We start from the raw sequence: 18605 nt of genomic DNA, 5'->3' as shown, positions 1-18605 counted from the left end.
ACTTCAAGCCTAACCTAGCTGTAAGCCAACAGGATCAGGTATTGTGAGCCCTAAAATCGGTTGGCATGTAGAAATACATAGCGGTACGCTTAGTAGATAATGTTGGGTCAAGACGTCTTACTGACTGCGACGTGTACTATCAAGGTAATAGCCTGACCTCAGTGTGATATCTCAACAAGTGTAACAATACCAACACGTCTACATATCTCTTGACCCGCCACCATAGACATATATAAACGGCCCGAGACGATAACTTTTTTTTTTAAATGTATCAGAACTCGGCGTCAAGTTTGCACCACACCAACTACAGAGACCAGTAAGAAACATATCCACTCCAGAGGTAGAGTCTCATCTTCTACCCAACTCTCACAGTGATCAAAACGGTCGTCAGGAGCCTCAACCCTACAGATTGACCCCCAGGCCATTTGTTACACATGACGCAGACTCGCTCCCCATCAACTTAAGTCATCGATATCTCCACATCCCACATTACATTCCGAAGGTCTAAGCAAGTTCATTCAAATCACACAGCATTACCATCCATCCATAACTTATAATTGTGCATATAGAACGTAACAGAATACTTATCAGCTTATCCACAATCAAAATGCATAACAAACACCCCTTCCTCCTCAACACGTAGGACGTATGAGAGCAACAACAATACAAGCAAATATAATATGTAGCAACACCACGTAGATCCAGAGTTCGACACGGCGAAACGAGGAAGAGGCACCGCCCATCTAAACCACCTAGCGATAGCAATACATCGAAAGTAGACCAACGGGCTAAACGTGTTTCCGCACAGCGGGATCTGCGACTAACATATTTCTGTTATGAGATTGTACATGCTTTCGTGAGGAAAGTGGCCAGGCAGCTACACGACTTTAATGCGTGGATGTTGTGTTTTCATAGGTGTTTAGTGTGAATGGATGGATTACTTTGAGATGTGATGATTACTGAGTGTGCGAGCTTGATGGAGTGTTGTTTCTGAGTTTGGGAGCAGTGTGGTGAATTCGATGTAACACCGTGGTGTTAGAGTTTGATAGGCCAATAGCTTTCACTCGCACTGTCAATAGATATCAAGTGATCGTACTAGTTCGTGTTGCAGAAGCAAGATATGTGAACCGACATCATCGCCTACCAGTGAAAGGACACATGACCAGGACTGGGACGCAAATATCCATTCCTGAACACTGTGAAATGGTGGAATTTGAGGCATCCACTTTTACTAAATACACCTACGCGCTCATTCCCTACACAGTCCAACCAGCCCACTCCGAATACATCTTTTTCAGACGCGCATGCTCTTCCGGGCCAGTGAATATGGAGTCGATAGCTCGCTCACAAAGCGCTCTGATGTCGGTGCGATTGAGTCCAAAGTGCTGTGCAGCAAGGTAGTACTCCTGTGACAGAGGACTGCAGAAGACGCCGACATCATCAGTCTGTGTTAATATATCAGCAGTGCGCGTATCTATGTTGTGGTTGAATAGCGTACGGAAAGAGCCACGGGAACACTGCTATGCCTCCACGTCCCGAAATGGTGGTCTGAATATGTACCTGTGATCATCTGGGCGTGGACGTTACAGCTGAGGCAGAGTTCCACACCAATGTTCTCCTTTTCGATGATCCTCCGATACTCGTTTTTCACGTGGATGACATGCCCGAGTCTGTTGGGTTTCCACGAGAGGAGTGTTTCCAGCTCTGTATCCGAGGCTGAGACTTCTCCCTCGGCGAAGTGTAGTGTGATCTTTAGGTTTGCTGCTCTGGCTCGTGCAAATGCGTCTGTGAAGATGCGGACGTCGCCTTTGGCTGGGTCTCCGCAGAGGTCAACACCAACAACGCCCATGGTCTGGTATTTTATGGCGAGATCGACCACTTCTTCGGCTTCTGCAGGGGTGTTACGACGGTCAACTGATAGGATGAGGAAGGCACGCATTGCATTGCCTTTGTGATCGTTGTGCACGTTTAGGATATCCAAGATAGTTTTGACATAGTCATCTTTGGTAATTCCCTTGGTGGGCATTGCTCTTGGGGTTGTTCGAAGCTCGACGTAGACCACGCCATCAGCCTGGAAATCTTGCAGGACAGCCTTGGTCGAGTATCTAAGCTGAGATCAACCAGGGCGATGCTAGATGGACCTGGAGACATACTCAATGCTGGGTAGATCATTACAAAGCCTGTAGATGTACTGTGGTGGGCTGGGTCAGTAGTCGATGTGGGTCTGCAGACGAAACACTCCATACCGACGAAAAGAGAGGAAAGAACCTAAGGAGTTGTCAGCAGACTGTAGGCATCCTACAAGGTTTGCATGATGATGATCATTGGAGTTAAATTCACACTGCATATACACCAGTGGACAACACGATAAGTCGGTAGTACGCTGAGAAATATTGAATCCGGGTGCATCCGGTAGTGCAAGGCAAGGCAAGTCATGAGTGGTAAAGTTCTTAATACGAACAAACAAAGAAGCCATACCTACGTTTTGATATCGTAGTCGACCTTGCCTGGAGGAATGGCAATCAGGGGATCTTCCACGTCAAGGTCTGGCTCTTGGGCTTTTTTGGTAATCCATATCTCATGCAAACAGGTTCTGCTGATGCTCCCCGTGAGATGTGCGTGTAGCTGGATGGTTGGCTGAATTAGTGATTGTACCAACGCACGTCGTTGCTCTCTGGTGTTGCAATCAAAAGGACCGACCCAGTACCTCGATCTTGGGCAGACGCCTGGCGAAGTCGCTGTCAACGGACATGATAGACAAACGGTGCACGGGTATATTGGTGGCGCTGGTAATGTTTCTCGAAAGGAGAATAGAAGGTTTGGCAGATTGGGGGTGGGCGAATGAGCGGGCGACGCGCCAAAAGGAGGAGCGGTGCAGGAAATTGCGGCGCTCGCGCCTTCTTCGTCAGGCCGTTCGCGCAGGAGACCAACACCACGCCTCTCAGCTTCACCACGCCGTACCACGCAATCGCAGGACACGCCCGCAGCTGAGCCCTTCCCCTTCACCCTCCACCCGCGCGCCGTGTCCCCGCATTGCCGTGCGTGCTGTTCGTCGTCGCGGCTTTCTTTTTCTAGCCCCGGCTGGTGTTTCTCGGCTAGTCTAGTCAAGCTCATCCCGGCCGGCCTCGTACCTCGCTCGCTCGCCAGCACTTCGCCGACAACACTCGCGACCCTCACGCTCCCCCAACTGCAGTCCCCGGTCGTCCCGTCTGCGCGTGCAATTGCCGCTCCTCTGCGCGCGTCCAAGCCATTGCTGCCCCCGACCGCTGACTTAGCCCCTCCTGTGCCCGGGCTGCTGCGCTCCCTGCGAGGCCCCTGGATTAGCCTGCCTGTCTGCCACTCTGCCCTCGCGCATCTCCGCCGACCACCACCTTTCCCACCCTCGGGCAGCACGCGTATAGCATGGCCGATATGAATCAAGAATCCATCCAGCAGAGAATCCAGGTCGCCCGCCGCGATGCCGAGGCGCTGAAGGACAGGATAAAACGGAAGAAGGACGAGCTCGCTGATACCACCCGTACGTCCTCCCCCGGCCTGCCCTAGAGTCGCTCGTACTAACACACCCTCTGCAGTCCGCGATGTCGCCCGCGATCGCGTCGAGACGTTGCCGCGCCTCGCCATGAAGACCAAGCGCACGCTCAAGGGCCATCTCGCAAAGATCTACGCCATGCACTGGTCTACCGACCGCCGCCACCTCGTCTCGGCCTCGCAGGACGGAAAGCTGATCATCTGGGACGCTTACACAACAAACAAGGTGCACGCCATCCCCCTGCGCTCCTCGTGGGTCATGACGTGCGCCTACTCGCCGTCTGGCAACTACGTCGCCTGCGGTGGTCTGGACAACATCTGCTCCATCTACAACCTGTCGGCGCGCGAAGGCCCTACACGCGTCGCCCGCGAGCTCTCCGGCCACTCGGGCTACCTCAGTTGCTGCAGATTCATCAGCGACAAGCGCATCCTAACCTCTTCTGGCGACATGACCTGCGTGCTGTGGGACCTAGAAACCGGTTCAAAGGTTCACGAGTTCGCCGATCATCTCGGGGACGTCATGAGTCTGAGCATCAACCCGCTCGACCACAACCAGTTCGTGTCTGGTGCCTGCGACGCCTTTGCCAAGCTGTGGGATATTCGCCAGCAGAAGTGCGTGCAGACATTCGCTGCCCACGACTCGGACATCAACGCCATCCAGTTCTTCCCCAACGGAAACGCCTTTGGCACTGGTTCCGATGATGCGTCTTGTCGCTTGTTTGATATCCGTGCTGATCGCGAACTAGCATCGTACCAGGTATGTCACCCGCAAAGCTGACACAGACTTGCGTTCTTGGTAGCTAACACGTTCTGCTCGATAGATCCCTGAGCCCGTCTGCGGTATCACGTCTGTCGCCTTTTCAGTCTCTGGTCGTTTGCTGTTTGCTGGCTACGATGATTTCGAATGCAAGGTGGGTAACACTTGAAACGTGTGACAGAAAAGGTGTTAACAATCCTCCAGGTCTGGGATGTACTGCGCGGCGAACGTGTAGGCACACTGCAAGGACACGACAACCGAGTCAGCTGTCTCGGTGTAAGCAATGACGCGCTCAGTCTCTGCACTGGTTCATGGGACTCCATGGTACGTTCCACCGACAGGCTATGGCATGTTACACACGACTAACCTGATGCAGCTGCGTATTTGGGCATAGACATCGCTGCCCATGTGACCATGCGACGTCATGAACAACGATCATCGCGCATACTTTCCCCTAATATTGGTCAGCCCACGGCAACATCCCGCTTGAACAGCTGTCCGTTTCATCATACCCACTTCCAACATCTCACAACCATTGGGAGAGCTCTCGACACAGCGACTCTACCCCAACATAATATACCACTCGTGTCATCTGGTGGCAGGCGTTTTCTTTCCATACCACTGTTTTTTTCTCTCTTTCATGTTGGACAATGTGGGCTGTACGTCGTTCCTGCAATCGTTCATCTCGGTTGCTTTGCGACGTACACGAGTAGCTGCTGTGTTTTGTCTCGCTCGTATACCTAAATGCAGCTTCGTGTCCAAAGTCGACATTCCTCTTCCCCATACAGTATTACTCATCTCTTTTTCTCTGTCTGGTTATTAAAAAGCGACAGCTTTGTCCTTGCGTGCCGCGTGGGAAGACGGAAAGGTGGCAAGACGGTTTTTCTTGCACGGACTTACGAGTGGTGGTTTGGAGGTGGTCGGAGGGTGATGGCGATCAGCTGTTTTGCGTGTGCTGCATCGTAATGGAAACCACTAGCTTGATGTAAGAGTTCAATGTATGGTTTCTCAGCTTGTGTTTGTGAGTTTGATGATCAGGGGGGAGGGCAGATCAGTAGTCATTTTAGTAAGATATTTTCCCATGTACCATTTGCGACTCGCTTCATGATCACGCGCTTGTGTGACGTTATATGCTTGTTGCTTTTAATGCAGATGCAAGTGATGCTATGGTCTCTTTGCTTTGCATTGTATTACTTGCTTTGCTTCGCATAGACTTCATTTGACTGTGACTTTTAGTAACTTGTCACGGATCTTTCCATGTACGAGTCGCAAGGAAAAGCATGGGTCAAGGAGGCCTATCTGGTCGACAACATTCTACCCCGGCATCTGCCACTGACACGCAGGGTTGGAAAGTTGGCAACCGGTAGTGGCAAACGCAGACGTATAGTGGTTCGTTCTTATGTCAAGCTCCTGGCGGCAGATTTAGTGGACTCTGTACACCGTGGCCATGGACCCGTCTGAGCCCATGGATACCAGGAGATAATCCTCATCTTATCAACAAGGGCCATCGATGCAAACCCTCACGATAGGACAATGTGCTGGATAAACACGAGCTCGTGTACATGCAAGCACTGGTAGAGTTTAAGTGAACTGCAGTGACCACTTCCCGTAACAGCTACGCTCGTTCCATCAAGCTGAATGAGCACTCCGCACGTAATCACGCCTGACCGCTTGAACGGCCAGAAAGGTGGAGGAGTGACAGCTTCGGCCCACCTCTCCGACAAGCACGTCCTGTCAAGGCTTCCACCGTTCTTCCAGAAACGCCATCTCCTGAGTGGTCCCAGCGCCCGAGCACCCTTTTCGACCAGAATAGCAGGGGCACGGACTTGACATGAATGTATCATGCCACGTAAGTCTTGTGATTGTTTGTGAATGGTATGCAAACTAAACAATGCCGTGCCATAGGGTAGCATAGTGTGGAGTGAAGCAATGTCAAAGCAAACGGCGTTTCAACTGCAATGCGCTCGAGGCGAAGCTTGCTCTGTTTCGAGGGCTCGTTTCAGATGGTGGTGACGTTGGCTTAAAACAGCAACCGACCATGGTCTCCCCTGCCAACGCACGTGCTCGCCCAATCACGACGTTGGCCCTGCGCTCCGCCAAGGCTGATACCAGATCTCCAGACAGCAACATCATCCTGGATGCTAGTCGCTCCTTCTTTTTGCAACAATTGCGCAGCTGCCGTACAAATAGCACCCATACCCGCGACTCAGGCCTCCCTTTTTCACTATGACTACTTCCGCCGCCCAGGACGAATTCAACGAGCTCCTCCGCGACAAGGACCACGAAAGCAGACACCCCGAAGACAGACTCGACGACAGTGACCTCTCTGACCCAGAATCTGCCGGTGCCGACGACGACTACCGCGAGAAAGTTGATACAGACGACGAGCTTGATATCCCTGCCGACATGCGCTCCAACTACTACATGCCCTCGATCCGGTCCGAGGCCAACACTGGACCCAAGGGCGTCATTGCAGATGCCCAGGCCTTTGAGCAGGCGAAGAAGCAGCAACGACGCTTCACATGGAAGAAGACAGCATCCCCGCAGCAGTACAGCGTCGCCGCCTACCACCAGGACGACAGGTTCTCCTCCGACGAGGACAACGACGATGGCTTCATGAAGCGATGGCGCGAGGCGAGACTGCTAGAGCTGACCAACGCCGGTGAGCGGATACGGTCACGCACGAACAGCCCCAGCCGACGTGTGTATGGCAACATGCCCTTGGTGGACGGCGAGGGATACCTCAATGCCATTGAGAAGGTGGGGTCAGATACGACTGTTGTAGTCTTCATATACGATGATATGGTATGTCATGTTCACTAACATTCTTCACTCAATCATGTCTAACAAATCAACAGTCTGAGATCTCCAACATGGTCGAAGAATACATGCTTGAAGTCGCACGCCGCAACGACACAACCCGCTTTGTCAAATTCCATTACGCAGACGCCGAAATGGACCTCATGGGCGTACCCGCCGTGCTCGCCTACAAGGGAGGCGAGAAGTTCGCCGGCCTGGTACCTTTGGTCGACGAACTGCCCGCAGACTCCGAGCTGAGTGCGGTGAGCCTCGAAACGTGCTTCAGGCAGTGAGTCACTCCCAACCCACCCAACATCAACACAAACACCAGCTAACCCATTACTCGCAGACACCGCATCCTGTGAATATGACGTACCAATCGTGTCCATATAATAATATCTTAGCCGCTTGGCCCACACCCGCTTTGTCCAGCATAGATGAAATGAAGGCCCGTCACCATCGGCCCTCATATCAACATACTGACATGCATGCACACCCGCTTCGGCCCTTTCGGCCCACACGTCATACATGCATGCCATGCCCTCTACATTAATCGGCGGCATGTCCCCGTATTTACACACGCCCCCACCGATCCACACCACATGATATACGTTTTTGACCTTTTTCGGCGCATTTTCTAGACCGGGGCATCTCAGGAGGGAAGGGAGGGTTCGTGCTTTTCACCGCATTGGATTGTGGGCTTATGTCGGGCGTTTATCATGATTGAGAACTTGGGTAGATGGTTGGCGTTTGTGGGAACTTTGAATCTGGGGATCTTGGCTTGGTGGTGTCGTGTCGTGTCGTGTCGTGTCGTGTTAGTTTGGGATAATACCCCCATGTCATAGGTTATACTATGCTATGCTGTCTTTGTGCATATGGGATTGGTGCTGTTTGTGTATGTTCATATTCCGCCTTGTGGGTTTGTTGTTGTATGTACATACTCACCATCCCCCCCGCCCCCATCTTTCCAGCCTTCCTCGCGAAACGCCTCCTTCCGGTCTTCTCTCTTCGTTCCTTCGCACAACCTACTTCCTCCTTTCCTTCTCGGCACTCGACACTGATTCACATAGCTCATGCTAACACTAACAGCGCTGTGTACCCTACACGCACACCCTTTTCTTTGATTCCGCACACACTGCATGGCATGGCATTGCGTGACATGGCATTGCGTTGTGTACACCATGCACCCCATACCATGCTTGGTTCACTTCACTTCACTTCACGACATCTCGTACGCTCGCTTCGCACCTGCACTCTGTAGTGAGTTTCACGTGTTGGAGGTGTACTGATACGCCATGGGAGGTGATCTAGGTATAGGTATAGCGTTTTGGTATGTTATAATGCTCGATTTACTCATTACTTGTGAGTAAATGAGGTTAGTTTGCGTTTGAGGGCAAGGGTTCGCGGTGGGTGCATGGTATGGGCTTTGGGGGAAAGGGGGAGGGGGTTGGGTGGGGTGAGATAAGACTGTGTTGTGTCTTGGGGAGGGGTGTACGAGGCTGGATTGCATTGATGTCTTGCGTTGCACGTTTGGATACCAACTGCTGTTTACTTTGAACAAGAAACAACAACCCGAACGGATGTTACTTCGAGACAAACGCAGAGTGGTCGTGTTATGTTGCGGCTCTGCAGAATACACGTATCCTGGGTGCGATTGTCGTCAACGTTGTAGTCGTCATTGCTGTTTTTCTTTTTTTTCTGCAGCTGTCAGCTCGGTAGGGACCGTACTGTGGTGCCAATAGAAGGCAAGAGAGGCCGCTCGCTCGCTCGCTTGCCCTTGGCCCTTGTCCAGGACTATCGCGATGACAAGTCCTGATGGTAAACGTATTCCGAAAACCTTATTTGTCGTGGTTCGTATCAGCATGCGAAGCGTACTCGAGATGATGTAAGGCAATCGAGACAATATCCAAGAAATGGTTGCCTGATCATAGGTTCCATGAGCTCGAAAGGTTCGTTCAGCCCTGTACATCTGATCCAAACATCAGCCCCACAGTGGAGGACCTCCAGGACGGCTCGCACCGTCCGGTGGAGCTTCTGATATCCAAGTGAGACAAGGACTTGCTAATCGCATGTTTCCCACCTGTCGGACTCGGTCCTTTGTGATGATGTAAGAAATCTAGCGAATCGTAGCCATCAGGCTGAGGCTCAAGTATGTCTTCTGACAGTTGGTGGCGGTTCCATGCATATTTCGACCGGTCTGTCCAAGCTACCCCGGACATCCGGCGAGAAGGGTATTGGCTGGATATGGAAACGAGGGTTGTAGGGCGCATCGACGTGGAGATGGGGCGCTGGATTTTGCATAGCAACAAGCAGCAGTTGGACGTGCAGAAGCGGATCGACACTGCGAACTCTCGTTCAGGACGTGGGTCCTTCACTTTGTAGCTGATGCCGTCCCGACGATCCTGAGTGTACGTGGTTGAGGTCGGGTCCTTCGAATTGTCAGTCTTGCAGGCGGGGGTCGGCTAGAGATAGTGTGGTGGCTTTCAACTGTGCAAGCGAGTCGTTCGTCAATACATGCATACGAAGTAGATAGATCAAATGGTCCTTCTGTGTAACAGGCAAACACATAGTGGTGATTTGAGCTGTTAGGCCGGAAATGCTAGCCGGTTGGGAAGAAGACCAGGAATCACCACAGTCACCCACATACGCACGATACGGCTGGAAACACAGGCAGCGTAGTTGTTTGACATCATTTGGCTCTAGGTTTGAGTGGTCAATTGCCATGTTCTCGTTGAGCTTAGAGTGGTGAATGCAAGGATCAAGACATGGCCAAAGCGGACCAGCTAGCGTCAACAGGTGTTTGCTCCAGTTCCTTCTGATGCACCGAGACACTACACTCTCTGAACTTGAGGGTCCCAAAATGCCGCTCGAACGCGAAACCCAGCATAACGATACATGTTCGCTTATCAGGTGGCTGCAGATGACACCGGATCTTCCAGGCGATTGAACGTAGTCGCAACCATGCTGCATCAAGGAACCATCATCAAGAGTCCTGCGTTGCGCATCCTGCATCGCGTTCCTGCACGTCTCGACGACTCATCAGCCCTCCGGTGAGCCTGAGAGGCTCGGTTGCTTTTGCATGGTGGTTCATCCTTGGCGTTCACGCAAGAAGGCGGAAGATTTGCCTGCTTCTATGCATGGCTTCTTAGCCTGGTGGCTTTGGCCGGTGAGTCCTTGAATTGCCAGTCTCTGGGTGAGGCTCGCGAACGCCCTTCTGAGTAGCCAATCGAAAAGTGTTTCGGGTTCAGCCTAAGCTCAGAACTAGCTTTACTCGTCGCGTCCAAGAAAGACTTCCATCCCTGCTCGCGTGCAGGGCGGTGTTACCGTTGCCCTGGACGGAGGGCAAAAGTACACAACTCGAGGTAGGGCAACAGCTCTGTTCACTGTCTATATATCTTCTACCAGATTCTTCGTTCTTGCCTCAGACTCTCAACCTCAGTCACTTGGTTCTACTTTCTCCATTTGAAATTGTCTTCATCCCATCTACCATGATGAATCCTCAGATGCCTCCTCAGCCCCCCTACCATGGCTCTGGTCAGTTGCCTCAACCGCATCAGAATGTTGGACAACAGCGACCAATGCCCAACGGTCAACAACCCACGTTCGCCCAGCAGAAAGGTAACCAAGGACAACAACAATCTTCGAATGTATATGCCATCTACGACCCACAAGTAGTTCTGTTCACACTGGAGAAGCCGAAAGGCGTCGAAGCTTGGGAAGACGTCATTCCCGAACAGCAACGTGTCGCTCTCCAAGAGATTCAGAATGATTTGATCAAGTTCCGCCGTGCCCGTGGAAACGTGAAGCGCGTTATGCAGGAGATACCATCTGTCAACTGCCGCAGACTCATCAACGAGCTCGTGGAGGAACAGAATCGGGAGTTGTGGAAGTACACCCACAGTCTTCAATACACAATTGCCTGCGTACAAATCGAATGGAAGAACATCAACCGCAAGCAACGACAACTCAAGCGTGTGGAAGTAATCTTGGAGACTGAGCCATCTGGATTTCGGGAACCTCAAGGACCTAAGACTGGATTAGGCGTTACTGGAAACTCTCATGTCGCACAGGACTCCAACCGTACTATGAGACCCAACAGCATGCCACAAGATCAACAGTTTCCGGGGAACATGAACAACTCATTGCACAATACGGGTCAGCCAAGAAGCAATCCACAACAAGGACCACCTCCAGGACAAGGGCAACACTTCGAACTCCCACCGATGCGCATGCCACAGCCCCCACCCCCACCTGGACCACCAAGCCAAGGCAATCCTCACGGTCCGCCGCCGCCGCCGCCGCCGCCACCACCACCTCAAAGCAATGGAGCTCGTCCTCCTCCACCCCCAAATCAAGGGCAAACATATGGACCTGGGAACATGGGAGCACCACCCCCTCCTCCGCCACCCCCTCCTGGGCCACCTGGGCCACCTGGACCTCCTACAATGCATGGCCCTCCTCCTGCGATGCACGGTCCTCCTGGGATGACTGGAATGGCTGGAATGGCTGCAATTAATGGACCTCCCGGAGTCATAAGGGGTATGCTGCCTCAACAAGCCCCTCCTGTCCCACCGCCAGCCAGACCGATGCCCGGATCCTTCCCGGAAGCAGTGTCTGGCTATGGCATGAACCAACGACAGCACAACGGCCCACCGATCCAAACACTCGATCCTCGCCTGTTCAAGGAGCAGAAGTCAAAACATAGAAGCAGTCGTCGTGACGAGACCTCCTCTGAGTCGGAGGGCGAGTGGAACTCTGACCTTGGTAGTTCAGGTTCTGAGCGGTATCATGTGCACAATGTTGAGCAGGGCGACTATGGATTCATCGATCGGTATTCACGACGCTCGAATGGATCCCGGAGATCACGACGAAACGGCTCTCGCAGCCGAAGCCGAAGCCAGAGCTGGACGCGATCTCGACGAGCCACGGACCCCCACAAAGAGTCATCCTCACGAAGACGACGAGAGTCTCAGTCGATTGATATGGGCAAGCACAGCCCGTCATCTTCCAAGAGCAGCTCGCCCCGACTTCCACACAGCCAAGTCCACATCCACCTCAACGCAAACGGCACAGCCAACGAGCACAAACACAAGCGCGACCACGACCACACCCGAGACCGACGAGCCAGCTACCCCACCCCCCCAACAAACTACCACAAACCCACCACTTCCCAGCCCATGTCCCGCGACTCGTCCTGGAGCCAAGGCAGCGACACAGCCTCCTACACCAACGCATCATCCACCCACACATCAGAAGACATAATCTTCGACGAGCCCCTGCACTCCCCCTCGCTCTCCCAACGCGCGCGCCCCGAACCCAGCAGCGCCCTCCGCCGCACCCCAACCCACCGCCCACACTCAAGCTACATCTACGACACCACAGACCAGCAGCATCAAAAGACGCGCTACCCCCCCACAAACGCAACCGCAACCGCAAACGACTACCCCCACATCCACGTCCACAACCCACACTCCCGCCCCGCCCTCCCCCACCGCCGCATGAGCACAAGCATGAACATGAACATGCAAGCCCCACACGCCCCCCGCTACCCTCCCCGTAGCTTGTCTTACACTGCAGATGTGCACGACTCCCACCATCACCCCGCTGCGTCGTTCCACCATCACCGCTTGTCGGCACAGGACGAACAGCTTAATATGCGCGATATTAGGGAGGCGCTGGAATTTATCCAGGAGTCGCGGAGGGTGCCGCTTAGGAGGGGTACGGAGGAGAGGGAGAGGGGGAGGAGGGCTGCGGCCGCGGGTGGGGATGAGTGGGAGGATGGACATGGATTGGGGTTTGTGGAGAGGGGCCGGTGGAGTGGGTTTGGGTATTGAGTTGTTGGAGATGGGGATGGGGTGTTCGCTGGGTTTTCTTTTTCTTTTTTTTGCCTTATTGTGGCGGTATCGGTTCGGGGGGTTGTATATAGGAAGGTGGGATTGGAGTTTAGGTGTGTTTCAAGGAGGGAGTTTGGGCGGTAGGTGATGTAAAAAGCTTAGTTAGTAAGGTTGTTCAAAATTCTACGGTTTCGGTCATGTTATGTTGGGTTTTAGAGATCGAGGATTTCTTGTTTCTCTGTCTCGGGTTCTTCTACACATACCCTCTTCATCTTCGCCTATCAGTAATTAGACACTACCGCGTACAATATGTCTCCTCGTTCTACATTCACATTGTCCACTCGTTACGGGGTGTTAGAGGCCGGATCAGATTATTCACCCTTGTGATTACTTCCTCGGCGATGAGTGCATAGCAGCAAAGCGGACCAGGAAGTTTTCGAACAAGGGATAAAACTACCCAAACCTACGTTATCGCCTCTAAACAGTACTCCATCGCCTCACTCCAACATCGTCTTAGGAATGAACCAACAACACCCCCCCTCACCTCCCCCCCTCCAGCGTATTCCTCCGACTCGGCACCCTATCCCTCCTACCGAGCGTAACCTCCAACGCCTGAATCAGCCCCCGCTCATCATACCTCACAAACCCCTCGCCCTCATCCCTCCTGCCATAAACACGTATAGCCTCAATCCCCAACCCCCTCAGCTCCTCCCTATCCACGACCGGCGTCCCCGGACCCTGCAGATGGATAACATGCGTAACATACGCGCGCAACCCCTCTCTACCCACAGGGACAAACACGCCCTGCGAATTCGCCGCCGCGTTGGCTATCGCAGCGACGAAATCGAGGGCCGAGTAGGGCGCGGAGGAGGGTCCTGTTTCGCGATCGAGTGTCGAGTTGAGGATGAGGATTTTCGTGCGAATAGCGGGGTTTGCGAGGGCGGCGCCGATTCCCTTCAGTACTAGCGACGGCACGATGGACGTGTACAGCGAGCCGATGCTGTATATCACCGCCTGAGCGTTGTGCAGCGCGCCGAGCACAAGGGGGTTCGCGCCAATCCGTATCTCCTGGCCGTAGGGGTTGATGTACCACAACCTGTCTATCCTAGCGGGCAGTTCGGCCTCAGCGGCTTTGGAGAAGGTGATGTATTGTTTGCGGAGGGTGGGGAGGGAGCCGGGCAGGTTTGCGTCTTCGATGCGGTCGTGGTGTTCTGTTTCATCTAGGGGGGAGGGGGGGGTTGCGCTGTTTTCTAGGGCGGTGGGGAGAGAGGGGTGGGAGATTGAGTTTTGGCCTGTTATTGTGGTGTTGTTTGAGAGGCCGACGGAGATGTGGTGTGTGAAGTTTGTGTTTATTGCTGGGAGGACCGAGGTGTGGCTTGGGACGGAGCAGATGCTGGAGAGGAGGTAGATTGCGGATTCGAAGGAGCCGGTGAAGAGGCGGGCGCTGTTGTGTTTTTTAATAAATAGGGAGCTTGGTGAGGATGGAGAGTTCTGGCAGGGAGGGTACGCACCCAGTCAGGAAGAGATTCCCGATACTCGCAGTCGAAAAGTCAAAACTCGACGATGGTCTTCGACGCTTGATGATTTCAAAAGCGATATGATTAAGAATAGATCGGATCAGCTCTTTCTTCGCCGTGGAGATGTTCGTCCAAAGCACGTGTTCCGCCTCCAAGAGCTGCAGCCATTCCTGCCTAGCTTCCGTGCGGTCCTTGGGCAGTCTGTGGTTGAAAAAGGCCTTGATAGCAGCCTTTTCACTGTCGTCGTTGTCGGGGTCATCTGGGATGAGACGGACGAGTCGACCCGGTGGGGTATTAGTCAAGGCACCGTCATGAAGATGTTGAGGCGGTGAACATACTGCGAACATCACCGATTCCTGTTTCAATCAATACATATCCTGTTTGAACGGGAGGAATACGCACCCGGGCCGCCAAAGACTCGTATCAGTTCAGAAGAGCTCCCGCCGTTATCACTGATAGGAATAACATAGCTCAGCGGGCATTTCTTGTCTTCTCTAACCGTGTTGAATACGTCGACAAGCGCGTTGGCGGCGCTACCACCGGAAAACACGACGATGCCTTTGGCTTTGACGTTGGTGTTGGTCATTGCTAGGGTAGGTATTGTCACGTTACGGGGCCCATTAGGAGGGAGGGCGGATTCTGTGCTGGAAGACATGACGTAGGGTTGGTGGTCGTGAGGATTGACCACGAGGGTCGTCGTGGTTTTATATCAAGGCATAATGGTTTTGACAGAGTGGTAGGTTCGTGATGGATGGTCGTCGACTGTTCCTGCACGAGGATAGAGTCGTGCACTAGCTGGAATAGGCAATATCTCGCATTCTGTCAAAAAGCATATCGAACTCTGTCGTAGCAATGAACTGTGGTGATGTTTGGTTTCTGGATTGATTTTTGATTGAGGAATGTGTACATGGCGAGTCCTCAGCTCGAACATAATCATAAAGTGTACCCAGCGCCTCTCGTCACTGCTGTCCGCACAGCCTCTCCATACCCTCTCTCTGCAAATTCTGGCAACGAAAATGGCGGATTCCAACCCAACCGTATGTGCACACTGCACCAAAGAAACGACCTCACTACGACCCCTCACACGCTCTCCCCACTTCCACACCTGCATGTTCATTCTCTCTCGGCAGCGGCAGCCTCCTCGCGCTCCTTCCTCCGTGCTCGCTTCTCCAGCAATGTGTCTCGTCGGTCGGCCAGCAGCTTGAACTGACGGTGCTCGACGCCCATGAGCCAGTAGCCGAAGCTGCCGCCAATGCCAGCGAAGACGGGGTAGACCCAGAGGGATTCCTTGTTGAAGAGCGGGCGCATCTCAATGCCGAGCTGCCATAGCCGTGCAGCAACGCCTGTGCAGAGCAGTCGTCAGCGGAGAGGTCGAGCATGGACGGAGGTGGTGAGAGATGTACCGAGTCCGCTCCAGAACAGGACCTTGTGAACCATTTTGAACTTCCCACCGGGATGCGTTTGTTGGGATTGTTTGTATTTGTTTGCGGGGCGGCAGTGGCAGAGGTGAATTGGGACGTGTGGTCGAGTCGCGTTGCCCTCGTCGGCCCAGCTCACGGCCTCTCCGCCAAGACCCAAGACCCAATCACGTGCGCTGGAATGCGGAAGGGAACGCCCAACTCGCCCGACCCATACTTTGCATCATCGCCCATTTGCCGTGGCCGTTCCCCATGTTTTCCCACGTGAATCCACCCTCTCCCTAACACCACTCGCTCGGGCATCGCCATCACTGTTGCGGCTCCGTGGCCCTCTCCACTGTTTCGTGCAGCGCAACCCGGCTCCCCGTCCCCTGCATGCGCGACCTCAACGTCATACTCGGTGAAGTTCTTTGACGCACCCCCAGCCATGGCTGAAGTCAGTCGCAAGCGGGCCCTCGACGGCGACGGGCCTGGGCATGTGCGCAAGAGGCTGCGACCGTCCGAACTCCCGCTGTCGCAGACAAAGCGGTCGGCCATTGACAACCTGGTCCACACGTTCCGCAAGAAGGGCCACTACGACAGCATCCGCAAGGAGTTACTGGCCCAGTTTGAAGCGAGCGTACGTACGGCTTTCTGAGATATTCACGACTGAGAGTGTGAGGCTAATATACAGTGCGCAGCCTGCCAAAGATGAACTCCATGCTGCCCTCAAAGACCTGGTCGACCGCGAGACTGATCGCAACCCCTCTCTCCTATCCAAAGACCCCCGCGTTGCCGCCACGCTCATCGAAGGTGCGGGCGAGCGCGGCGACATCTACGCGAACATCACAAACACCGTCAGCACACTGCTCGACCAGCTGATCCAGAAGGAGGGCCTGCCCAAGATGCGGGAGTACCGAATCCAGGAAGTTGGCGCCGAGGCTGCTGCTGAAGAAGAGAAGCAGGGGAGCAAGACCGAAGAGGAGTGGGCGCAGGAAGCTGATGCTCGACGGCAACAGCGAGAGGCCATACGTGAGAAGGAGCGCGAACAAGAGCTTGAGAGGGAGCGCGAAGAGCGGGCCCTGAAGGAGGAGCGCAGGCGGCGTGAGAAGGAAGAAGACGAGGCGCGCGAACAGGCCCGCCAGGAGGAGAAAGAGCGCAGACGCAAGGAACGGGAGGAGCAGGACAGAGAAGACGAAGAGCGCAGACGCAAAGACAGGGAGCGCCTTGACAAAGAAAAGGAAGAGGAGCGGGCCCGATACAAAAAGGAGAGGGAGGAGCATGAGGCGAACCGAGAAGCCCGCCTCAAGAAGATCCGCGAAGAAGACCGCGAGCGAGAACGGCGCATACAGCTCGAGTATGAGCGAAGGAGCGGCGCACGTAGCCGGGGCAGTCGAGGCGGTCGCGCACGTAGCAGGACGCCCGACCGCGGCAGAGACCGAGACCGACACAGAGACAGGCGCAGGAGCAGAAGCCGAAGCAGAACGCGCTCACAGGAGCGTGTCAAGCCAGTCAACCCCGAAGACATCAAAGTCGACGACGACCTAGCCCTCCAACTCCTCCTCCAAGAAAGCGAGCAGATGAAAAAATCCCGCCAACGCCCCGCCCTCGAGCGATCAGGCTCCCTCGAGCCCCCGATGCGCAAAGCCCAGCCCCCGAAATTCCTCGTCCCAAGAGACCCCGTCGCCGCCCGCCTCGCCAAACTAGACACCAAATCTCAATCCCCAGCCATCCCGTCGCCGAGCAAAGAACCCACATCTCCGGACCTTAAAGATGAAGACAAAGACACACCCATGCACGACGCCCCGCCGGCGCTCGAAACCCCCCCCAAATCCCGCTGGGACCAGCCCCCGCCCCTGAAAACAACACACTCGCGCGCCCGCTCCCGTTCCCGCAGCACAAGCTTCCGCAAACGCAGTCGCAGTCGTTCGGCCTCGCGCGGGAGCCGCTTCGACCGCCGCTCGTCCCGCATCGAGGATGACCGCCGCTCCCGCGCCCTGGATGACAGACACTCGTACCGGCCCGGCGGCGACGAGGATAGTAGTACACGACGCCGTGATAGGGACCGCGATAGGGAACGCGACAGAGAAAGAGAAAGAGACGACAAGCGCACCCGCCGCACAAGCAGAGACCGCTCGCGCGAAAGCCACACGTCCCGCTCCCATCGGCGTGATCGCGAGCGTGACAGAGATAGGGATAGAGAGAGAGACCGTACGCGCTCGCGCAGCCGTCGTCGCGATCGTGATCGTGAGCGTTCCCCCGATCCCCGCGCCAGACACCGCTCGCGCTCCCGCTCCCCGGATGGAATCGATAGATATGTACCCACTGGTGCTGAGACGAGTACTACCACGGCGGCGGTTGTTTCGCCTACTAAATCCCAAGCACAAGGTAAACCTAAGCGCGAAGATAGCAGGGATAGAGTGCGTAAACGCGATGATAGCCGCGATAGAGATAGGGATAGGGAGCGGAACAGGGGGTATAGATCGCGCGAGTATGATCGCTGGGATGGCGGGAGGGCGAGGGGTGGGAATCGGTTTGCGGAGAGTGATCGGTATGCACCTGCTGGTGGGGGTGGGGGGAAGGAGGACAGGGAGAGGGAGAGGGAGAGGGAGAGGAGTAGGACGAGGAGTAGGAGTAGGAGTAGAGATAGGAGACGGAGGAGGTGAGGTGAAATTGGCAAGACGAGATAAAGTGAGGATAGGGTAGGGATACAGAATTACCAAGATACTAGAACAACATCCCTTATCCATCCAACAAGCAAAACAAAAAGGGT

At 54.3% G+C, this 18605-nt stretch overlaps 7 protein-coding genes across 7 annotated transcripts; 4 read left to right on the top strand and 3 right to left on the bottom strand.

Annotated features, from left to right (window-relative positions):
• Positions 1-1256: 1256 nt before the first annotated feature.
• Positions 1257-2752, bottom strand: P153DRAFT_297672 (Metallo-dependent hydrolase; the record flags this gene model as incomplete). The annotated part of the gene is made up of 6 exons (XM_033664168.1): positions 1257-1445; positions 1499-2105; positions 2154-2191; positions 2247-2268; positions 2483-2625; positions 2708-2752. The coding sequence occupies 6 exons, from the start codon at positions 2750-2752 to the stop codon at positions 1257-1259; spliced, it is 1044 nt and encodes a 347-aa protein (XP_033520731.1).
• A 650-nt stretch (positions 2753-3402) lies between these two features.
• P153DRAFT_407452 (guanine nucleotide-binding protein, beta subunit) lies at positions 3403-5155 on the top strand (the record flags this gene model as incomplete). Its single annotated transcript, XM_033672043.1, has 5 exons — positions 3403-3517; positions 3573-4285; positions 4350-4439; positions 4490-4609; positions 4662-5155. 5 exons carry the CDS (start codon positions 3403-3405, stop codon positions 4677-4679), a joined length of 1056 nt encoding a protein of 351 aa, XP_033520730.1. The 3' UTR covers positions 4680-5155.
• A 1253-nt stretch (positions 5156-6408) lies between these two features.
• Positions 6409-7900, top strand: P153DRAFT_399123 (phosducin). Its single transcript, XM_033671700.1, has 3 exons — positions 6409-7090; positions 7144-7373; positions 7434-7900. The coding sequence occupies exons 1-3, from the start codon at positions 6512-6514 to the stop codon at positions 7447-7449; spliced, it is 825 nt and encodes a 274-aa protein (XP_033520729.1). The 5' UTR covers positions 6409-6511; the 3' UTR covers positions 7450-7900.
• A 2472-nt stretch (positions 7901-10372) lies between these two features.
• P153DRAFT_433506 (uncharacterized protein) lies at positions 10373-12918 on the top strand (the record flags this gene model as incomplete). Its single annotated transcript, XM_033673029.1, has 1 exon — positions 10373-12918. The coding sequence occupies exon 1, from the start codon at positions 10573-10575 to the stop codon at positions 12916-12918; it is 2346 nt and encodes a 781-aa protein (XP_033520728.1). The 5' UTR covers positions 10373-10572.
• A 315-nt stretch (positions 12919-13233) lies between these two features.
• Positions 13234-15174, bottom strand: P153DRAFT_424945 (UPF0052-domain-containing protein). The gene is made up of 4 exons (XM_033672510.1): positions 14838-15174; positions 14774-14791; positions 14430-14718; positions 13234-14362 (listed from the first exon to the last, which is right to left on the bottom strand). Exons 1-4 carry the CDS (start codon positions 15088-15090, stop codon positions 13459-13461), a joined length of 1464 nt encoding a protein of 487 aa, XP_033520727.1. The 5' UTR covers positions 15091-15174; the 3' UTR covers positions 13234-13458.
• A 212-nt stretch (positions 15175-15386) lies between these two features.
• P153DRAFT_369054 (uncharacterized protein) lies at positions 15387-15947 on the bottom strand. Its single transcript, XM_033668675.1, has 2 exons — positions 15839-15947; positions 15387-15778 (listed from the first exon to the last, which is right to left on the bottom strand). Exons 1-2 carry the CDS (start codon positions 15870-15872, stop codon positions 15549-15551), a joined length of 264 nt encoding a protein of 87 aa, XP_033520726.1. The 5' UTR covers positions 15873-15947; the 3' UTR covers positions 15387-15548.
• A 144-nt stretch (positions 15948-16091) lies between these two features.
• Positions 16092-18605, top strand: P153DRAFT_424943 (uncharacterized protein). Its single transcript, XM_033672509.1, has 2 exons — positions 16092-16472; positions 16534-18605. The coding sequence occupies exons 1-2, from the start codon at positions 16281-16283 to the stop codon at positions 18496-18498; spliced, it is 2157 nt and encodes a 718-aa protein (XP_033520725.1). The 5' UTR covers positions 16092-16280; the 3' UTR covers positions 18499-18605.

This window comes from Dothidotthia symphoricarpi, assembly GCF_010015815.1.
Source record: "Dothidotthia symphoricarpi CBS 119687 unplaced genomic scaffold P153scaffold_17, whole genome shotgun sequence".
Taxonomy (NCBI): Eukaryota; Fungi; Ascomycota; class Dothideomycetes; order Pleosporales; family Dothidotthiaceae; genus Dothidotthia; species Dothidotthia symphoricarpi.
This window is presented reverse-complemented; position numbering and strand designations above follow the sequence as displayed.